The 23,303-nt window shown below is 42.1% G+C and overlaps 2 protein-coding genes across 3 annotated transcripts in view; one reads left to right on the forward strand and one right to left on the reverse strand.

Moving 5' to 3' along the window:
• DRD4 (dopamine receptor D4) overlaps positions 1-6,305 on the forward strand; it is a 61,463-nt gene extending 55,158 nt beyond the window's left edge. The window contains exon 4 of the mRNA XM_073659545.1: positions 5,493-6,305. Within this exon, the coding sequence (XP_073515646.1) occupies positions 5,493-5,695 (203 nt within the window). The 3' untranslated portion in view covers positions 5,696-6,305. The remainder of the gene's footprint in view (positions 1-5,492) is intronic.
• Positions 6,306-8,171: 1,866 nt separating this feature from the next.
• The window catches only part of DEAF1 (DEAF1 transcription factor), a 49,796-nt gene continuing 34,664 nt past the window's right edge, over positions 8,172-23,303 (reverse strand). The window contains exons 9-12 of one of the 2 annotated variants that reach the window (XM_073658664.1): positions 18,149-18,363; positions 15,354-15,416; positions 13,137-13,223; positions 8,172-10,173 (exon numbers count right to left, since the gene is read on the reverse strand). In XM_073658664.1, coding sequence (XP_073514765.1) covers positions 10,081-10,173; positions 13,137-13,223; positions 15,354-15,416; positions 18,149-18,363 — 458 coding nt within the window. In that variant the 3' untranslated portion in view covers positions 8,172-10,080. Of the gene's footprint in view, positions 10,174-13,136; positions 13,227-15,353; positions 15,417-18,148; positions 18,364-23,303 lie in introns of both variants that reach the window. The other variant, XM_073658663.1, reaches the window with a different exon arrangement.

The following is a 23,303-nucleotide window of genomic DNA, read 5'->3' on the forward strand; positions in this document are numbered from 1 at the left end:
ACCCTGTCACACACAGAGTTTCTCAAAGAAGCGGTGATGTTGTGTGCGACATGCTGGTGGAGCGCAGGCACACCTTTCTTTGAGAAGTAGTGCCGACTGGGCATCTGGTACTGGGGCACTGCGACGGACATAAGGTCTCGAAAATCCTCTGTGTCCACCAGGCGGAAAGGCAGCATTTCTGTAGCCAAGAGCTTGCAGATGGTGAAATTCAACCTCTTAGCTTTCTCATGGCTAGGAGGAAATGGTCTTTTACTTGTCCACATCTGAGGGACCGAGGGCTGGCTATTGTGCTTAGACGGGGTTGATAAGGGTGTCCCCGGCAAACTGCCGGTCTGTGAGGAAGATGCAGGCGGACATGTTAGGTTGCCTTGATCCAAAGGTGGTGCTATCGATGTCGGACAGCGCTCAACACCAGCTGGTGTTACCACCTCCAAAGAAAATGATGACCTGCCAATCACGCTGGCTGTTGCGGGTAAAGAGGTGGCAGGTCTGCGCCCCAAAACAGGTGTGACTGCTGTCCCCCCAGTCACAGAGGATGAAGAGGCCGCGGATGCACAAGATATGGCAGACGGTGATTGGCCCGGCCGGCTAGGCCGCATTGTAGCACACTGAGCTTCCCACTGCAACTTATGCTTCATGTCCATGTGCCGGTTCATGCATGAAGTACTCAAACTATGTATTTTTTGGCCTCTACTTAGCTTTTGCTGACAAATGTTACAGATAACACGAGTTGGGTCATCTTTATCGATCTGAAAAAATGCCCAGGCTATGCAAGGCTTAGCACCCATGCGACCTGAAGAGCCACCACGACTTGTGGTGAGAGGCAGAGTTGTGTTTGAGGATGCAGTTGTTGACGTGCTTCCAGTACTACGTCTCTGTCCAGGAAGGCGCAACCTGACCTCGTCGTCACTAGCATCTTCCTCCACCTCCTCTGCTGACCTCATCTCTTGGCTGACTGTGGGTTGACAGTAAGTGGGATCTCCGACCTCATCATCATCACCCTGTGCGTTATCACACCCGTCGTCCTCAGAGCCAACCTGTTCCTGCCCTGACAAAAAACTAAAGTTGTCGCTCCAATCAGGTATTTGAGTCTTATCATCATCTTCTTCATTGTCTCCACCAACAGGAGTTACAGTTTGGGAATGAGGGTCTACATTATGGTCAGAACCTTCTGCGTCTGGTCCTGGATCCGACTCATAAAGATTCTGGGCATCAGTGCAGATCATTTCCTCATCTGGATTCACAGAAGCGCTGGAGTCGACCTCTGATTCCCAGGCTATAGTATGAGTAAACAGCTCTGCAGACTCAACCATCTGTTCTACCTCACACTCAGACGGGCAGCTGGAGATTTGGGAGCTGTGAGGAAGCAAGTGCGATTTGGGTGACACCTTTGAGGACTGGAGTATTTGTGATGTTGAAGTTGATGTGGAGGAGAGCCCACTTAAAGGAGCACTTGATATCCGTTGAAGCACCTGCTGTTTTTGTGCCTCATCTGGAATTTGTAGCGATTGGCGTGGCCGTAAGAAAGGGATCTTATCACATTGTCCGCTAAAAGAAGTAGACATTTTAGTTTGGCTGGAAGATGGTCTTTCTTCTGCACCTACCCCACGGACACAACCTTTTTTCCCCTTCCCAACACGCCTATTCCCCTTTCCACCAGCAGCAGGCCTTTTTCCACTCATTTTGGTGGTTAACTAATTCACAACTCTGGAGTTGTTTGCACAAAAAAACAATGGATGGTAACCGAGCAGAGCTGAGTGGCCAAACTGTGGTATTAGGCCAAAACTATTGGCTGGGTTAGATGCAGAAAAAAATTATTTTTAATTTGCAACCTGATGGAGGTCAGTATAGATGGACTAATAGAACAAGTCCCACACGCTGCTAGAAGCCCAAATATTTTTTCAGAGATAAATGAAGAAAAAAATTATTTTTAATTTGCAACCTGATGGAGGTCAGTATAGATGGACTAATAGACCAAGTCCCACACACTGCTAGAAGCCCAAATATTTTTTCAGAGCTAGATGCAGAAAAAAATTATTTTTAATTTGCAACCTGATGGAGGTCAGTATAGATGGACTAATAGACCAAGTCCCACACACCGCTAGAAGCCCAAATATTTTTTCAGAGCTAGATGCAGAAATTTTTTTTATTCAATTTGCAACCTGATGGAGGTCAGTATAGATGGACTAATAGACCAAGTCCCACACACTGCTAGAAGCCCAAATATTTTTTCAGAGCTAGATGCAGAAAAAAATTATTTTTAATTTGCAACCTGATGGAGGTCAGTATAGATGGACTAATAGACCAAGTCCCACACACTGCTAGAAGCCCAAATATTTTTTCAGAGCTAGATGCAGAAAAAAATTATTTTTAATTTGCAACCTGATGGAGGTCAGTATAGATGGACTAATAGACCAAGTCCCACACACCGCTAGAAGCCCAAATATTTTTTCAGAGCTAGATGCAGAAAAAAATTATTTTTAATTTGCAACCTGATGTAGGTCAGTATAGATGGACTAATAGACCAAGTCCCACACACCGCTAGAAGCCCAAATATTTTTTCAGAGCTAGATGCAGAAAAAAATTATTTTTAATTTGCAACCTGATGTAGGTCAGTATAGATGGACTAATAGACCAAGTCCCACACACTGCTAGAAGCCCAAATATTTTTTCAGAGCTAGATGCAGAAAAAAATTATTTTTAATTTGCAACCTGATGGAGGTCAGTATAGATGGACTAATAGACCAAGTCCCACACACTGCTAGAAGCCCAAATATTTTTTCAGAGCTAGATGCAGAAAAAAATTATTTTTAATTTGCAACCTGATGGAGGTCAGTATAGATGGACTAATAGACCAAGTCCCACACACCGCTAGAAGCCCAAATATTTTTTCAGAGCTAGATGCAGAAAAAAATTATTTTTAATTTGCAACCTGATGTAGGTCAGTATAGATGGACTAATAGACCAAGTCCCACACACCGCTAGAAGCCCAAATATTTTTTCAGAGCTAGATGCAGAAAAAAATTATTTTTAATTTGCAACCTGATGGAGGTCAGTATAGATGGACTAATAGACCAAGTCCCACACACTGCTAGAAGCCCAAATATTTTTTCAGAGCTAGATGCAGAAAAAAATTATTTTTAATTTGCAACCTGATGGAGGTCAGTATAGATGGACTAATAGACCAAGTCCCACACACCGCTAGAAGCCCAAATATTTTTTCAGAGCTAGATGCAGAAAAAAATTATTTTTAATTTGCAACCTGATGGAGGTCAGTATAGATGGACTAATAGACCAAGTCCCACACACCGCTAGAAGCCCAAATATTTTTTCAGAGCTAGATGCAGAAAAAAATTATTTTTAATTTGCAACCTGATGTAGGTCAGTATAGATGGACTAATAGACCAAGTCCCACACACTGCTAGAAGGCCAAATATTTTTTCAGAGCTAGATGCAGAAAAAAATTATATTCAGTTTGCAACCTGATGGAGGTCAGTATAGATGGACTAATAGAATGATGCTATGCCCAAAAGATTTTACTTCACTAGGTGCAGTAAAAAAATTGGTATTCTATACACAGGTGTTATATCTTGCAACACAGATAGGCTACTCCACTGACTAACACACTCTGCAATAGGCCAAAAAGGATTAGCTTTGCTAGATTCAGCCAAATGCTGTGAAAAAAACTTGCACAGCACTGGCACAGACCTGCCTGGCAAAAACTGATAGGAACTCATGTAACCTAGTCCTGAAAAGGACTCCAATTACAATTAGTCTTTACTCCCACAATCTATCTATTTAAGAGCACAGACCTGCCTGATAAAAGTCGTAGGAAATGCTGTAACCTAGTCCTTAAAAGGACTGCAATCACAACTATTCCCTACTCCCAAGCTATCTGTATATTTGTGCGAAAATTGGCTTGAAATTAACAAGGTATAGCACACACATCAACAGCGGTGCCGTCTAACACGCAGCTGCAGCAGTGAGAAAATGGTGGCGACGGGGAAAATGGCTTGGTCTTATAGGGCAAGGACATGTGACATACACTGCCAATCACACATGCCCTTGCTTGTGTGAAAAAAAGCACTTCGCTCCGTGTGTGCGCTGCTGATAGGCTGACAGATTGCACCTCCCCACTGCAAATGCGGGAAAGAGAAAAAAAAATGGAGATCTTCATTGTTCCTGCAGAGATCCATCCCCTGCCCCTCCCCCCACCCCGCTGTACACTCAAACTGCGTATTAACATTAATTTTCATCATTACTGAGAAAAAATCCAGTTATGATTTTGGTGCACGAACAGTTATCGAACATAACCTCGAACAGCCGAATTTTTCTCAAATTGTTCGTGTTCGCCGACCGGCTCGAACACCGCCCAAAACAGCTCGAATTTGAGATTGGCGAACAGTTCGAGTAGAACAACGCTCATCTCTAATCAGGAAGGTTATCACGTGGCCCTGCCCTGATTTCTAACCTCTAGTGGGCCTCAACCACCATTGTAATATTTTTCAAACCTAACCAAAAAACTGTGCTGTATGAAGTAGACTCTATAGATTAGTAATTCCAGGAAAACTTTTGTTGGGGGGAATGTCTCTACAATTGGTACTCCTAAGCGTCATAATCACGGCAGATCTATGTGCACAGAGGCTGTCTACAGCACTCCCTGTCCTATCATATGGTGATCTATAGGGTGTTGTATTTTCAGATAGTCTGATCGAGCGTAGCTTTATTTAGTTTGTTTGTTTTCATCTGAATCTCCAAACCTCTAATGGGGTCCTAGACTTTCCTGTCGTTGTCTCTCACTTCAGACGGGCATAAAAATGTAGTAGATTGCGTTCTACTGCCCATCTGAAAAGTTGGATACTGTCAAGGAAAAATGCACATACGATGTTTACTCTATGGCACCACCGAGGGTTTCTTCTCAATCCTGGACATACTGCATAAACTCAGTGTAAAATGAGTAGGCTTCCATGGGCATCAAATGACCGATCCATCGAATATTTTTGCAGGTCTTCACAAGTCGTGTGCATCCTCCTCATGGCAGACGCGATCTCTAGAAACCCCATGAAATTCATTATCCTCCCACATGGCACCCAATTTGTTGTGTTCAATGCTAAAATAAAAAATGTAAGATCCGTTTAACCATTTTTTAGTACTGCCAATATGTCTTTCTAGAAGTCATATGACATTCTGAAATATTAGGTGGATCTCACCATACCGTCACATTCATACAGTCAGTATTTTACCTCAGTATTTGTAAGCTAAAATCAGGAGTGGGAAAATCAGAGGAAAAGTATAATAGGAACACGTCACCACTTCTGTATTTATCACCCACTCCTGGTCTTAGCTTACAAATACTAATGCAAAATACTGACCAAATACTGAACGTGTGAACGTGGTCTACTGCTTAGTATCCCCTAATTTGTACATAAGTCAATTGCTCTTCCGTCTTCCTCCTTTCCATTAATTCTGTTGGTATTTTCCCCTCTTTCTAGGCACATTTCTCTTCTGTTGGACACCGTTCTTTGTGGTGCACATCACCCGAGCTTTGTGCGAGTCTTGTTACATGCCAGCGCCCCTCTTCAGCACCGTCACGTGGTTGGGATATGTCAACAGCGCCCTGAACCCGGTCATCTATACCATATTCAACACAGAGTTTAGGAACTATTTTCGCAAAGTCCTTCGACTGTGTTGCTGATCCATGGAGATGTTAGTACAAAGTGCAACGTGTCCTCCTTGCTAAAGGAACTACTTGCTTTGAACTTTACCGTGTGGACTATAAGACATGGTTCTTTTCAAGCTTTCCAATCAATTACGTTGGGCTGATACAAATGGACATGACAGGATATGGAAATAAGTCAATATTCTCTCACTGATTTAGTCATTCCGGATCTGGAGATGTTCTTGGTTGATGTAAGATGAGAGGGAACCGAAAATTTGCAATATGGCGTTCAGTAGTAGAGATGCTGGAGAAGCACCAGGCAAACAGTAGAATCATGTCATGAGGATCAATTCTCTCTGGATCTTATGTGATGGGTAAAACAATCCAAGTTTTAAAATAAGCTTTCCTTACGGGAAACTAAGGACTAAATTGCTTTCTCTACAGACGTAGCCCCTTTCTGCTGTGCAGAACCAGGGAGAAGACCCGTTTTTCCACAACTTGATTAATCAGTTGATGGGGGTCCTGGAAAATTTTAACTGTTTTGATTTATGGTGAAACTAAGAAATGTAAGGTTGTAAACCAAGGTCCAGTAACCCGGGAGAAGACCGATTTTCTATAGATCAATAAACAGATTATTTTATATAAAGATGACTGTTTCATATATGAAAATAATAACATGCAATGTGTCAGCCGGTCATAGAACAGCCATCATGATCTCCAGTGTGATTTATAGACGAGTGCGAAGATGGCCACTGCCCTTCTCACTAATGTATGGAAAATTCTATTGCTTCTGGTTAATGATCCATATAATTGTCTTTTTTCTTGGGCAATCTATGGTATATACATTTTTCTTGCATCTATCATACATTATATAGGAAGTATATACCATCTAGGTGGCCAACACTAAAAGCACGTTTATCCAGTTTGGCACCAATAATACCCAACATGCACAATAAAAAAATAAAGAAATATCTATGAATCAGAAACTTTACATGAGTGGTTATGGTCATTATTATTAAAAAAAAATTACAATTAATAAACAAAAAAAAATTAAAATGATTAATTATTTTCAAAAAAGTAGAAGAAAGAGTTTCAGCAAATGTATCCTACTGTTTTAATTAAGTTTTTGTGCAAATGTTTTTTATTTAAAATTCTGCATAATAAAAAAAAAATATATATTTTTTTTCATAATAACGAATGAAAATGTTCATACTGGTCAATGGGGCTATTTTAAACTCATACTTCCTGTACTTTACAAAAGATTTTGCACAAGTCTCATTATCATTACAGACAGGATTACAATGACAGGCAACACCTCTGATAACTCAGGTTCCACCAATCAGAATAGGTGAGGTCACAGCTCACCTCCTCCCCCTCCCTTCACAATGACCTTTGCACATGCTCATTAGATGCTAGGGTCAGTCTATTGCTGCTAATGTACTTGTATATTTCCTCAAACAATAGACAGCGTGAGTGTAGAATAGCCACCGTGTCCATTCTGAAAATTGCAAGATTTGTATTTTTTTTATTACAGATTATGATATGAAAAAAAAAAAAAAACATTGGCAAAAATTTGCCAATTATGCATTTAAATAGAATTTGTCATCAGGTTTTTGCTATGTAATCTGAGAGCAACATGATGTAGTGAAAGAGGCCCTGATTCCAGCAATGTGTCACTTACTAGGCTGCGTTGCTGTTGATTCAATAAAATTAGTGTTTTATCAGCAGGAGATTATCACTACAGGACTAAGTGTCTCGTGCCTCTTATTCAACTGCTGTGTATAACCCCGCCCCTACCACTGATTGGCAGATTTTTGCTTATGCACTCTGTACACAAAGCTGCCAATCAGTGATGTGGGGGCAGGGTTATACAGGGCTCAGCATTCTGAGCACTGCTACATCTGTAGCAGAGAAAACAGTGATTGTATCACAACTGCTGCACAAAGTAAACTAAGTGATACATCGCCGGAATCAGAGTCTCTACCCCTAAATCATGATGCTGACAGATAAGGTAACAGATTCCCTTTAACATAGAAACCTGTTTTAAACAGGTAATTTTCTCTATATTCTCATGGCACAATCCCTTTAAGGAGAGTAATAAACTAATTACAGTATTTCACTAGGGGGGTGAAACATATTTGTGAACATGGATATGGAACAAGGTCTAATTTCATAGGAAAATAAGTTTTAGCAGTCATGCAAATTAACACTAAAGGAATCAGTGGGTGGGTATGTCCATGACAAGTGCTCAGGTTCTCCTTTTTTTTTTCAAATTATCTTTATTGTTTTTTTTTAATGAGGGTAATACAATACACACGATGGGATTAAAAACAAAAAAGTAACAAGGTCAGTAGGTTCTCCTTCTTAAACCGTTCCGTGCCTCTCCCCCTTTGACTTGATTGACAGCTCCGGCGCAGTGAAGGAGAGTGCAGGAGAGGGTAACGTCAGAGGAAACTGGCTGTTATTAATGAACAAAGTAACAAAATGTGGAAAGAAACAAACAATGTAGACGTGATGCAGAACGAAGGTTTATTGAAATTCTATAAAATACCTGCTCTCTGCAAATTCAGAAGAATACAATCGGAAATGTAACACTTTTGTAAAGCACATTGACACACTCTGACTGACCCACGCGATCATCATGTAAACCAGAAAGACGACTCCGTCCATATAGTCCACAGTGCATTATGAATGGAGCCACAGTCGGGCGTTCCACCTTGTAACGGGAATAAAAGTTCCCCAATCTGCTGATTGGTCATGCAAGTTATCACCTATTCCATGGATAGGTGATAACTTGTTTAAAGTGGACAACCCCTTGAGGTTATTTGCATGTTCATTAATAATTAAAATTGCAAAGTGCTTGTAAAAACAGACATCTTTACAATTTACTTTATGGCTCGTTACCTAAGTGATCACCAATCGCTGCCGTCTAGCGGTGTTGGCCAAGCATGCAAAGTGCTTACAAGTCATTTTTCTATCAATTGTTGGATCACTGGAGTGCACAGATAGCTCCCGATCCAACGAACATCAACTCTGCCACGCTCCTCCAATGCTGCGGAGGCAAAGCAGCACCGGAGAGCACACAGCCGCTGGTCCAAACTGTCAATCAAGCAGGAGTCCGTCCCCTCGCCTAGGAAGCAAATAGCCTTCAGAGATACAGTATTCACTCATACGCACTTATACATGTGCATCTCTCGCTTTTGGCACATAACTGGCTCATTATAAGAGTGTGCCGGCATAGATTCCTCGCCTAACATAAACCTTTGAACCTAGCTTGAATGATAAATGCACATGACACAAGTAGCTTCAATGAAGATATTTTGTTCAAATGTCTTTAAGAAGAACCTGTCAGCAAAAAAAAAAAAGACATAGCGGTAATCTGCAGGTAAATACCATTAGAAACATGTGCAGCAGTGTAATAGGAAGTGTGGCTACAGGGAGAAAATGAAGCTTTATTCCCCCTGCAGCTGCCCGCTTCTAGTCATCAGGGCAGTGCAGGGAGCAGACACAGTCACTGTACAGTGAGCGCGCTGTCATCACATTAATTGACAGTCAGCTCTACATATAAGCTGCACATACACGCTGCAGAGCAGACTGTCAACCAATGTGCCGAGGAGTAATTACAGCACGCTCACTGTGTATTAGGTGGGGACTTTATCTGCTGTCAGCACTGATTACTGGAAGCAAGTGGCTGCAGGGAGAATATAATTTAATTTTCTCCCTTTAGTTGTTCTTCAATTTAAACTTCCACATTAGTTTCAACAGGTAAATTCCTGCAGATTACTGCTTTGTACCATTTTCTTTGCTGAAATGTTCCAATAGAACCATAAATAACTAAATCCATCCAGATTCTCCTTCAGTCCGACAAGTAGATCATCTCAGACATTTTATATGTGTACAGCCCTTACAAGCACTTTCCATTACAAAGTGTTTAAGAAGAAAGTGATGACATCATCAGAACCCGGCATACGGGGGAGATCAGACCAGCACACGGGAGAGATCAGACCGGCATACGGGAGAGATCAGACCGGCATTCGGGAGAGATCAGACTGGCATATGGAGGAGATCAGACTGGCACACGGGAGAAATCAGACCAGCGTATGGGGGAGATCAGACTGGTGTACGGGGGAGATCAGACCGGCGTACGGGGGGAGATCAGACCGGCGTACGGGGGGAGATCAGACCGGCATACGGGGGAGATCAGACCAGCACATGGGAGAGATCAGACCGGCATACGGGAGAGATCAGACCGGCATTCGGGAGAGATCAGACTGGCATATGGAGGAGATCAGACTGGCACACGGGAGAAATCAGACCAGCGTATGGGGGAGATCAGACTGGCGTACAGGGGAGATCAGACCGGCGTACGGGGGGAGATCAGACCGGCATACGGGGGAGATCAGACCGGTGTACGGGGGAGATCAGACCGGCTCCTTCTCCGTAACGTGAACTTCATCAGCATGGACTGTTATTGTGGAGGCCTGGCCACAGAGGTGCTGGTGATCCTTCCAGTCCTATCAAAGAGCAAATCAATCAAGTAAATGGAAAAATCAGGTGTAATATTATCATCTATAGGATGGCAGGAAAACTACAAATCTATTAATGACAAAATGTATCCTGCAGTGTACGAGAACATGAATGAGGGATATGCAAGATCTGAACTGTGCAAATTATACAACAGCTGATGACAGCACCTGTATTATAGCAAAGTAAGAAAGATATCCCCTAGGGTGGAAAATATCACACTAAATAATTTGCTTTTACAGTAGCAGAAATTCAAATTAACACTTCAATGAAGACTAGAAAAACGTTGCTACCATACAATGTTCCGATGTCCAGTTTCCACTAGAAGCAGTTGGATGTAGGAGTAGAGGACTTACCAGACTGTTCAATATTCAAGAAGACCTGTCACCAGGTAAAAAGTGGCCCCTTTCTGCTGTTATTGTATTCCTCTGCTACCATAAGCATTCCGATTTTTTTGTTTGTTTTTTTTAAATCCATCTTACAGTTCCAGAGATATGGACTTTTTTATTTAGTGCTAATTTTTATGGTCTTTACAAGGGGGTATGGCTCACAGGATCCTCTGGGGTGTGTCTTTAGGGGCGTGACTCACTAAGTAATAATGCAAAGCAGACTAAAGATCATAATAATGAGCAATAAATAAAAAGATGGAACCATTAGACGGGTTAAAAAAAAATGCATTACTTGGAGTCATGGCGGTAACGCGCATGCCTCCTCAGCGCCGCCCTACTCACCGTGGTTACAGTGTGGCTTCTCCTCGTGTCAGACCATCTCGCTGAGTTTGCCTCTTGCAGTAGTCCTCAGCACTGCTGCATCTGCATGTGGCTTCCATTTGGCTTTAGAGGGGCATGGCCAGTCTCTGCAGGAATTTAACCCTGCTGTGTCCTGTAGAGATTAGGTTCCATGCAATCAGGGTCTATATTAGGCAACTTCTGACACTACTCGTTGCCCGAACGTTGGTTACTAGCCTTCTAGTACCTTGTTTATACAGATCTCCTTAATCTGTCTCCCATTATTGACCCAGCCTGTTTACCCACTCTGTTTGACTTCTCCATCCCTGACTCCGGCTTTGTGCTGTGAACTCCTGCTGCCTACCTTGACCTCGGACCGTCTTAACTACGCTTCTGTCTCGCCCTCCTGTACCTCATACCTGCGCCTCTGACCCTCCGGTCAGCTGCTGCAGACAGAGGACTGCCCTGGAGTGGTACCTGGTGTCTATCAGTAGCGCAGCCTATCCTCACCATCAGAGGTCCTAGTGAAGACCCGGTAGACACTTAGTCATGCCCCTCCATGGTTCCATGCCCACCAGCGTTACACTTGGTGGAGTAGCGGGAATAAAATCAGAGCAAAACCTGACCATCATCTAGTGACGACCCGATGATAAATTCAGGAAAGTAACTTTTCTGGCCGCAAATGTTTATAGTATAATGTAAAAATTCACAACAAAAGCAAGTTTAACATTTTTTTACAGAAATTATTATTCTCAGGACTTGATCATTATAATAAATACTTGTATGCTTCATCAAGTAACAATCTTGGAACTTTTTTTTTCTAAAACTCACCATTTTACCATTCATCTTATCTGGATCCAAGGAGTAATGTTTCTCCTTGCGGAGAATGACATGTCAAGCCTGACATGCCAAGGTGAGGAGACTTTTAAGGCGCAATGCTCCTCTGGGAAATATGCAAATTGTCTCTTCAGAGAGGAAGAGGATGGACTAGAACTCTAGTGCCACCTATAGGAAGTAGCAATCCTAAAAGTCAATATTGACCCTTTAACGAGCCTTGTCACATGACTTAGGATAAAAGCCAGAACCAGAATCTCAATTTGCAGACACTGTGTTTTGGGATACTGCCCCTCGTCAGTGCAAAGTGTAAGATCTGGTTTGGCAGACAACTCTCACCCAGCCCAACCAGATCTCACACTTGCACTGACGAGGGGCAGTATCCCGAAACACAGTGTCTACAAATTGAGATTCTGGTTCTGGCTATTACTCTAAGTCATGTGACAAGGCTCATTAAAGGGTCAATATTGACTTTTAGGATTGCACCATTCCTCTTACAAATGTAAAGAAAGTATTATAATTCCCCTTGTCAATGTCCTTACAGAGTGTGATGCTGTCTGCAGTGTTTGGGCAATGTCAGAATATGTAGGGTCACAGCCCCAACTGGTGACAATAAGTTGTTAACCGATTCATGTCTCAAGGAAGAACAACGGAGGAATAGTATAACACGGAGACAGAAAAAAAGATGTTCCAGGATTCTTATATTAGAGGAAAAACTATTGGTTACTATAACAGACGTGTTACAGGCGATCACACGTCTTTTTTAAGACTTTTTTTTACTATTATAGAAAAGCATCATATTGTACAAAAATTAAAATAAAAAGTGCCTTTTTATTTAGTGCTAATATTTATAGTCGTTACAAAGGGGGCGTGGCTCACAGGGTGATTATGTAGAACAGCCTAAAGACACGCCCCTGAGGATCCTGTGAGCCACACCCTCTTGGGAAATACCAAATAAAAAGGCCCATATCTCTGGAACCATATGGCGGATGTAACAGAAAGAAAAAACGTAACACTTTGTAGAGCAGCAGGGATAGAATAGGAGCAAAAACTGGCCACTTTTGACCTGGTGACATGTCCCCTTTAAAATAGCTGATGAGTATGGGGCCAAGGGATGGATCCACGCCAATCCAATACTGATCTTCTAGCTATCTTCCATCCATTTTAAAGAACTGAAAAATCTCATTAGTCTGCAGGTGTCCCATATGTCCTTGCCTCATGATGGGGGCATGACGACACCTTGTTCTTGTTCGGCTGTACACCATTAGCACATTATTCACTTTTCTCATCAGTTGGGCTTTTATGGGACTGTTCAGATGCGGTCTGGGTAAAACATATCTCAGCTGGTCCAGTAACGAGGCTCTTACAGACATACTTGAGAAACTTCCTACCTTACGCTGGCAGAAGATGGAGCAGTAATTGACTTTGTGGCAGCCGGTGCATTCGTTAAGAGCTTCTCTGCCGCAATTTACACAGGACTGCTGAACACAGAGCAGAGTAGTGTTAGATACTTAATGTCACCTTCTTAGAAGAATGAATTCAGCACCATTGTAAGAGCAGGACATAAAATATACAGGACATGTAATATAATGGAATACAAGTGTCATCCAGGCAATAAAGTCAGTGACCATAAAGTCCAGTGCATTAGGAATCACTAAAACCTACCCTGCCTTCCCATATGGTTCTTCTCTAACAATAGATGAGAGCCTAAAGCTCGCCATACACATTATAGGAAAGTTAGCCAAACACTCCGATCCTGGCAGGACCGGATGACCATCTAATAAGGTGTATGGGGGCCTCCCGACTCTCCCTAAACAGCAGATGTTGGGGAAGATAACGATCAGGCAGATGGTTTTCAACTGCCCCATCCTTTTGTTTATAGAGAGATAAGCTGTCAACAGAGGTGCTGTCATTGTCAAACTCTTGTCCTCTTACTGAAAACATGCAAGCTCGACAGTGCTGAGCGTGTATGTACGTGGGGTCGTCATGGGAGATGGTGATTGGCAGAATGAATGTTTGGCTCAAATGTTTGTATCAAATTTGAGAGCAAAAAAATATAGGACTTGGCATGCTCCAGAAGAAGAAACATTACCCTTTACACCTGCCCCTGTCAGAGGCCACTCACCCACCCAAATCAGTTTTCCTGCATTGCACTGATGAGGGGTAAACACCCTGAAACACGTTTTGGCAAATGGAGTTTCTGGCTTGGTTTCTTATCCTAAGCCACGTGGCACGGCCCTTTAGAGGGCCGGCATTGACTTCTAGGATTCCTACTTCCAATATTGGCTTTTGCTGGTGGAGTTTTGTGTTGTGTTTTGTATTAACGTACTCTACAAAGTGCTATTACCCCTCCTAAAGAGCACTTCTAATGAGATACTAGGCTTCATACCCTGGTAAAGCTACCCCTGTGGAGGTGCAGTGGGCTTAAAAAAAATTAAGCGATAAGGAAGATCTTTATTTTTTTTTAGTGAGTCTCCCTGTCTCGAACCCACAACCTGAACATTACAGGCAGGAGCCTAAGCTACTGAGCCACAAGGTCTAGCTAAAAGGAAGATCTTTTAACCCGACACTAAGACTTTGTCCCAACATGTTTCATCCGTGTTTTTCACAGAATACAAACCCTACTAGGGCAGTTCACATGTCATGCATTTTTTGGAGGGGGGGTTCAAACTTTCTCTCATTCAAATCAATGGGTCTGGGGGAAAAAAACAGCATGCTGATACCATCCATGTGTCATTAAGTATTGTCCATATTTAACTGTTTAATGGGTAGGAGCAGCTTGGAAAACTTTATATTTTTTTGCATATGAGAAAAAGGAATGCTGCACTGATGGCAAAAATGGACGAAAATTGTATCCACCACACGTATGAAATTTTTTTTTTTAATACTATTGGAAAAAGTGCGGTATACTATACTGAGTGCTGACGACGGTTTTCTAGTTATCTCATTATTTTCGTTCTTTGTTATTTATCCACGAATCAACGCCATTCGGGTGCGGAAGAGAACCAATTAAGCAACAGGAAAGAAATATCCAAGAAGATGATAATTATCCTCGAAAGACGAGAATATCACCTCCGCTTGCCATGAAAAAGACGCAATTAGAAAACCAAGAAGAAGAAATACAACAAGATGCATTCACTGCAAAGAATACCGCAGCATGAAGTCATTGAGGACCGTGAGGGGATGAGCAGACACGTAACATCAGGGTGGAGGAGAGAGTGTGAAGGGAAGGAAATAAAACTCCTTAAAATAGTGGGAGGTAATGAGATGCAGAGAGAGGAGAGGAGGGAGGTGCGACTCTCCATGACGGCACATTCATAAATCTGTCACACTTCCAGTGCTTTGTGCTGCGTGAACATACATTATATATATATATATATATATATATATATATATATATATATATATAGGACACATGAACTCTAAAGATAGACCCGAGCATTAATATTCAAAAATGTGCGTAATTCTTCAGGAGCGGCACAATTATCACATGTATAGATCAGGCAGATATGACAGTATGGAACCCGAGGGTCCTGTGAAAAATCACACGTCAGACTGTAACAGTGCACTGCAGAAAAGACTCCAAACCTAAGGGCGCGAGGGCTTACCCGGAGCAAAATCTCATGTTTGCCATCCATGTCCTCTGCCTGTTGGAAAAGATGACTGGAGAACTGTCGGAAAAGAAGAGCAAAAGAGAAGGTTCATAAGACAAAGCTGATGACGCCAAGGTTTAACCCCTTCCCAACGGTTTCCTTTTTTTCGCCTCAGTCTTTTTTTCATTAACAATGTTTGTTTGTTTTTTTTGTTTTTTTTTTTTTATTCAGGACAAGTTGTAGTTTTGGATGACACCATTAATTTATCATCTACTGACAGCGAAAAAAAAATGTGGAATAAAAATAAATAAATCTGGAGGCTGAGCTTTATTTTTTACAGCTCCAATGTGTAGTAATAAAATCACCTGGAAGCTTCATTCTGCGGGTCAGTATGATACCAAATTCACATCGACACAGCAGCGGCTTCTCTTCTACCCTGCTGTTGACGGGGCGTGACTGCTAACGTCATGCTGATTGACAGCCAGCTCCCTGCTACCTAACTGCGGGGAGCCGGCTGTCAAACAGCATGACATCAGCAGTCATACCCTGTCGACAGAGCAGCCCGGAAGAGGAAGAGCTGCTCTATTTTTTAAGTTGTCTTTCTTTTTTAAGTCTTTTCTTTTTATACTTTACTCCAAATGTTATAGACAAGAGGCATGAGAGCGACTTTTACCAAATGTCTAAAAAAAATTTAAGAACATCTTACTCCAGTCCCTACCTGGAGTAAGATTTCTGGAACAGTTTTTCAATTTGGAACATTTCTGTGACTTTACAAAACACTTGAGAAAAGTCACAAAAAAAAACTGTTAAAGACAAAAAAAAGAGCATTTTTTGATCTTGTGACAACTTCATGAGCCGCGTCAGCCATTTTGAAAAATTTTGAAAAAAACGTCAGTGAATACCAAAAGACAAAAAACAGAAAAAGTGACTTCAATAAATCACAAATGATGAATCGGGCTCTATGAGCTTGTCTTAGGCTGTATTCACACATCCGTGTATGGTGGGCAGTGGCATTGGCACTAGATGGGCAGCCAGCAAACTACATAATATCAGACACCTAATACTGGCTAAGTGAGGGAATCTCGGGTCCTGGAAGACGACTGTATGGGAAACAATCTGTTCAACCATGAAGGATTTAAAGCAGGTTTCAGCCGCAAAGGGACCTGTCTGTCCCATAAGAAGATTACGGATTTAATAACAGATCATCTCGCTGACCTGTGTCATAGGCATGGAGAGGGCTGGCATGTAATGTCACCGTGCACACTCTTCTGGATAAGGGGGTTACAACCTCAGACTCTTGCTGACATTTAGAGAAAAAAAACTATAAGGAAAACTTTAAAATACTCCAAAATAGTCCAAGTTTTACTTTTCTATCTTTTTCATTCATTCTTTTTGCCAGCTGATGGTGTATTCTTGTTTCAGAAAAAAAAAGTTTTTTTTTGCTTTTTCAAAAGTTTTGCTATCTGTATCAGTTTCTCAGATGTCGGATTGCTGTCATTGAATAGAACCTTTATTATTAACTTCCGATAGATCAGTGCCGATCATGTGATGTTCCCACAGGTATCTTCACTGTACTGCAACAAGTTGTATCCATCACATTACTGAAGTCATTAAAGAATTATAGCATCCAAAGCAGTAATATACAAATATAGAAAGTTTATTGAAAAATCATATAACTGTTCATTACAGAAAAAACAGGATTTACATGCTAAAACCAGAATAAAAATTTAAAGAGGCTCTGTGACTAGGTCAAAAGTGACCAGTGCTTGCTCTTATTTTTTTCCCGCTACTCCCCTGTTTATTTATTTTTTTTAAATCCACCATACAGTTCCAGAGATATTGGCCTTTTTATTGAGTGCTAATATTTAGTCTTTACAAGGGGGTGTAGCTCACAAGATCATTGGGGGTGTGTCTTTAAGCTGCTCTGCATAGTTATTCTGTGAGCCACGCCCTCTTGGTAAAGACCATAAATATAAGCACTGAATAAAGAGGCCCATATCTCTGGACCCATATGGCGGATTAAAAAACAAGCCATGAAATACTCAGGGGAGCAGCAGGAATAAAATAATTGCCGAAACTGGATACTTTTAACTTACTTAGTGACAGTTCAAGAGCAGCAAGGAAGGATGACTATTCTAAATAATAAGTGCTCTGGAGGAGAGTTTACACAGTTGTTTCAGTAACCGGACCACCGAGGTTATCCAACTCTGTATAATTTTTTTTTTTTAACAAACAGCTGCCAATAGTCTAAAACAATAAAAGTAATTATACCTTACCAATCCCAAGCCTCTTCTGCATTGACTTCTCCGATCGCCGATCTCACCCAGCTAATGTAATGCATCATGGGACCACCGTAATCGTAACCTTATCGGATTGAAAGCACCATTGCTACAGTCAGTGATTGGCTTCTGGGGTCACATGTCATTGTTGGGAGTCCAGTAAACAGGGATTGGCGACCAGGGAATCAGAAAGAATGTAAGGGACTGGTGAGTATTACTCCTCTTGTTACACCCTTGTAAGCTATTTTTACATGTCAGCAGCCAGTGGATGTAAAAAAAACAAATAAAATGAAGCCACTTTACAATAGCCCTGATTGAAAATCTTCTGTTATTTTGCATCTATATCTCCTATGAAGACTTGTGTCTCCATGGTTACAGACTACAAACAATGTGTGTAGTCAGGTCACTCCCCTGCCAATCCGATCTACTCCCACTTCATTCACCACAAAACTCTCTTCACAGGTGACAAAAAAGTTTAGCTCACGTAACATTGGGGTTGTCTTCACATGGAAATCCTAAATCCTGTCCTACCTCTTTCCTCTCCGCGTTGGCGACGGCCTCATTTTTCCCCTGCTCCACATAGGCTTTTAGCTGCTGTGCGGTACTGATCAAAGAATTCACCATCTCTTCCAGATACAGCCAAGGCCTCTGTTGCTCCGACACTTCCAACCCGTTCACCACGCTGGATGAAGCCTCTTTTGTGGGAGTGCTGGGTGCTAGCGCCAATGCGGGGAGTGAGGACAACACTGTAGGTAAACGACAGATAATGAGCACAATGTGGTTTAATATGGCAGTATGCCATCAATACTGATCCCAGCATTGCAAAAATTTTGATGCAAGATATGGTTTTCGTTGCCAGCTATGTTATTGCCTAGGTAGCTATTGTTTCTACAAACCTTCTACAAACCCACTCACCTAGGCCCTTTAGCCCAGGTCAGGTGGCAACACTCCATCTGAAAATTAAAGAGGTAATCCACTACCCTAACTCAGTTACTATTTTTGCCATAAATGATTAAGGATAATGCTTCTAAAGACCCCTATATACCTTTTCTGCCAGTTTCACGTTATTTTACGCCTTTCTGCTTTACTTCCTGTTCCCTAGCACCAGCTCTGCTGTCACAGCCATCACTTCCTCTTCAGGATCCTCTGCTCACTTCTTACTACATTTCCCATCACTCCTTGTGCTGGGCTGCAAGCCAGCAGTGAGAACAGCCCCTGTAACTCCGCCTACACCCCTCCCACTCCAGAGTCAGACACAGCTTCAGCATAACTTCCTGTCTAAGATACTGTTGCAGGCAAGTCACTGACACAGGGAAAAGAAGTAACACAAAGCACCAGAACACCAGCTCTAGCAATACAGATTTTTCCCCTACTGCCCCTCACTGACTAATGGATGTGTAAGTGGATAGGGAAAGAAATATGAATGTATTAATAATATAGAGGGTGTATATACATTACACAGGGTACAGAGCAGTGTATATATATATATATACAGATAAAAGGGAGAGCTGTGTCTGCTGGAACATGCATAGGAGCAGAGTGAGCTCTGCTGAATGGTGCCCCGCCCACCCGCACGGCAAGCCACACCCACTCATTAGTTTCCAGAATCAGGATTTGAGGAAGATATTGAGGTGACATCACAGGAAGTCAGAAAATTTTCAGCCAGAGATCATCTGACTAGTGGGGCAGCTCAGATTACAGAAGGATTGGAAAAAGAAAAGTATTTAGTAAAGTGGTTATCTATGGCAGTTAGTTCACATGAAAGGGACTTGCAAAGTAGTGGCCAACCCCTTTAAGGCTGTTGGTGTCCATTAATCTTTCTGCTGATCATTGCTCCATTTCGCTTATCTTCTGTCTCCTGACACACTCAGCTCTTCAATACTGCCATAAAGTGCCTTCTTATATACCCAGCTCTGCTACAATGCTGGACTCTTCTTCACAGCCAGTGTGTGTCTCCTAACATACCCAACTCTGTTACATAACTGGACTCTGACGACCTCTGCTAAATAATAGCAATGAATGTGACCACAGGTGAACATGCACCCAGCTCTGCTCCTTTGCTAGGTTAGCTACATTGTCACTGTGTGCCTCCTGACATACCCAACTCTGCTACATCATTGGGCTCTACTACATTTCTACAGTGTGCCTCGTGACATACTCAATTTAACTACTTTACTGGACTGTGCTTCAGCACTTATGTGACCCTCCTTATCTACTCGGCTCTGCCACTGCTGCTCTACTTATCCAGTTGCCCATCAGCCTCTACAGCCTCCATTGTTCCAACTGGACCTCCCTGCTGTATCACCCATCATCAGTTCGCGCTGCATTAAAACTGCTCTTCTGGACAAAAGGTTTAGAAGATTCACCTTACCAGGGTGAATCAAAACAGAATGCAAACGATAATGTGAAATGCCAGTTCAGCCAATCAGAGATCTCAGCAGTTTTATCCCATACTTCTGGCATCACCGCTGACAGCATGGTAACAATTAATGGGGGTGCTGATCCGAATCCAACCAGCGAGTACTGTTTATTTAGTTATTGTCTGCTCCTTCTCGTCTAACGTGTGGACAACCCTTCCAATAGCATTCTTGCCGTCTCCACCATCTGTAGTGAACACCAGCAGGGAGGAAGTAAAGGACTGCACTAATTAAAGTCTCTGACTTTATCATGTATAAAATGAATGGAGTGTGCAGCCTGACTATGAATGAAGGCAATAAGTCACATAGAGAACATTTATTAAATTCTATATTAGAATCTTGAATTTCCATCACTGCTTTAAATGGTTCCGATTATATTATGTGTAACATAGATGGTGCCATCCAATTAGCTGGGGAAAAAACGACAGATATTGAAGACTTGTACATTAAAAATCAAAAATCTCTGGTGTCGCTTTGGGGATTGTTTTCTTCACGCCCAAGTTATATAGCTAACATGAAGCCGTTGTATTATGTTCGTTAGCAGCATACGCTCACAACACTGCATAAATAAGCAACCTTTTTTTAGATACACGATCTTCATTTTACTTTTTTGAATTCCCGAAGTATAAAAACAGAGTTTGATCTACAAAAAAATAAAAAGGTAACCACCTTGAGAGGTTAGGAAATGATTATTCTCAGTCACCGATACCTTTTGTATACTTAAAGGGGTTTTCCCACGAACAAAGTTCATTTTAATCAATAGATCTTGGAATAATAATAATTTCCACAATTGGATGTGTTTAAATAACATGTTCCTGTGCTGAGATAATCTTATAAATGTGCCCCTGCTGTGTACTGTGTAATGGCTGTGTCTGACCGTGCAGGAACATGGTCTGATCATACCACAGATCCTGGACAGGGGAGGACACAAAAGAGTATACAGACAGTACAGCAGGGGATCACAGCTGATTCTTTTTGCAAGGTAAAACATTTCACTGCTCGTTTTTTAATCAATGTTTTACCTCAAAGAAAAAATCAACTGCGATCTTCTGTTGTCCTGTCTGTATACTCTTTTGCTTCCTCCCCTGCCCAGGAGATGTGGTATGACCAGACCATGTTCCTGCACGGTCAGACACAGCCATTACACAGTACACAGCACGGGCACATTTATAAGATTATCTCAGCACAGGAACATTTTATTTAAACACATCCAATTGTGGAACTTATTATCATTCCAAGATCTATTGATTAAAATGTTGATAACAAATTAACTTTGTTCGTGGGAAAACCCCTTTAAGAATAAAAAAAAAAAAGTCGCTGAAGAAAAAGCAAGATCAGCCGAGGTGACGGAGAAGAAAACTTTTTTCTAGTTGTGTCTCTCCTCCGATATGTTTGATGCCAATTTGCACCTCTGGATCGTACAGCTCTGAGCGCTGCAGAGTGTATATATAGTACCGTGAAGTCTCACATCCAAGGTTATGTGCTGCCACAGGCTTTTCATTTCATGGAAATAGAAGAAAATGGAGACAATATACAACAAGAAAACATCAGAAGCAAGACAGATATGTCATATGGCTGCTGTTTTTCCCCTCCAGAGATGAGCAGATTGATTTGCGGACTGTGGTCCTGGTCAGTGGCACCTGACGGCTAGACGGGAGGCCCGCGCATCTCTTTTCTTCCGGTGGCCCGACAACATGATGCACAGATGATGTCGGCCAGCACTGGCTAATCAAAAGCCGCACCGGGGACACCAAAAGGTAAAAGATTTGCGGCCTCCTGTCTAGCCGCCAGGTACCACTTGACCAGGATCGGAGTCCCGCGAATCGATCTGCTCCTCTCTAGTTGAGACCTTATTGTAACATCTCCAATTCCGAGGTGGCATTGAACCAGGGCACAATAATGCCTGCATTTTACCACTTTATGACAAGCCATAAGGAAGGAGGATACTGAACCTTACCCATTATTCATGAAGAACAACGCTAATAATTTTGCATGGTGGCAGGAACCTGCCTGGGGTTGTGGCTGAACCCAGGCCAGTGAGCCCATGTCGGGCATTCAGCCAGTGCACAAATTGCCTGTATCAACCTTGCTTATCGTCAGTATTAAATACGACTTGTGCTTTGGATCAAGCGCTGACCCCAAATCTTTGTATTAATCGCTTTTGGGTTAAGTTCTGTGCTGCAGATTAATACCACAGAGGCCGCGTCCTACTTTAGCAAATGACCTTGGTTTTCCCCTGCCTGATTCTCCGTGTCAGAAGAAATGTCAATTAATTAAATCAATGAAACATGGATCACAATATCTGCCTGGCCACGATGCCACACTGAGCAGTGTGCAAGCTGAAGACAATAATGACGTTTAGGGTTGTGTTCACACTTTTTGAAGAGTTTTTTGTGACGGATCCTCACTAAAATCTTCCTCAAAAACTTTTGGAAAACTCTTCCAATTTAATTGTAAGGGAAATCCACTTTATTGTTCTGCCTCTTCCAAAAACTCCCCAAAACAACATTTCCTGAAGCGGTTTTTGCTTGAAAAACTCATGAGTTTTTGAACACGAAAACTCGGTGTGAATATAAGTTTTCAAAGGTCAAGCAGCTTCAGGAAAAAGACGGCGGTCTTTTTTCTCGCTGGTGGTTATCGCAATGGCTCTGTCAGCGGTGTTTTTTCCCTACACCTTCATGTATATAAAGCGGGTGGCCTCCAAACGAAGCAGCCTGAAAAATGAATGTTAGTTCTTTTAACTGCTTCAAGGTTTCTGAACCCTGAAGAGTTAAAAAGAAGTGATTATTAGACTTAAGATGTGCACAGCAACGTCGTTTTGTCATCGCTGTGCATTATGTTCATTTTTTTGCACTGCTTTTATGGCACTTTTTCAGGCAGAATATGCCTGAAAAAGATATTGTGTGCACATGCCCTTAGGGTGTGTTCTCACTGAGCATTTTTGCTGAGTTTGTGAAGCCGTAACTCAACGTTTTTGAAGAGTATTTTTTTTTTTTACTCACTTATATAGCGCCATTAATTCCACAGCGCTTTACAGACATTATCATCGCTGTCCCCATTGGGGCTCACAATCTAGATTCCCTATCAGTATAGCCCCCGTCTCACATAGCGAGATTGCTGCTGAGTCAAGGTTTTGGTGATGCAACAGCGACCTCACCAGCGATGTCGCTATGTGTGACACTTTGCAGCGATCAGGCCCCTGCTGTGAGGTCGCTGATCGCTGCAGAATGTCCTGGACCATTTTTTGGTTTTTGCCCTCCCTCCCGCTG

The sequence above is a fragment of the Phyllobates terribilis genome, unplaced genomic scaffold (assembly GCF_046119375.1).
Source record: "Phyllobates terribilis strain yellow unplaced genomic scaffold, ASM4611937v1 Scaffold_13__5_contigs__length_258822181, whole genome shotgun sequence".
Taxonomy (NCBI): Eukaryota; Metazoa; Chordata; class Amphibia; order Anura; family Dendrobatidae; genus Phyllobates; species Phyllobates terribilis.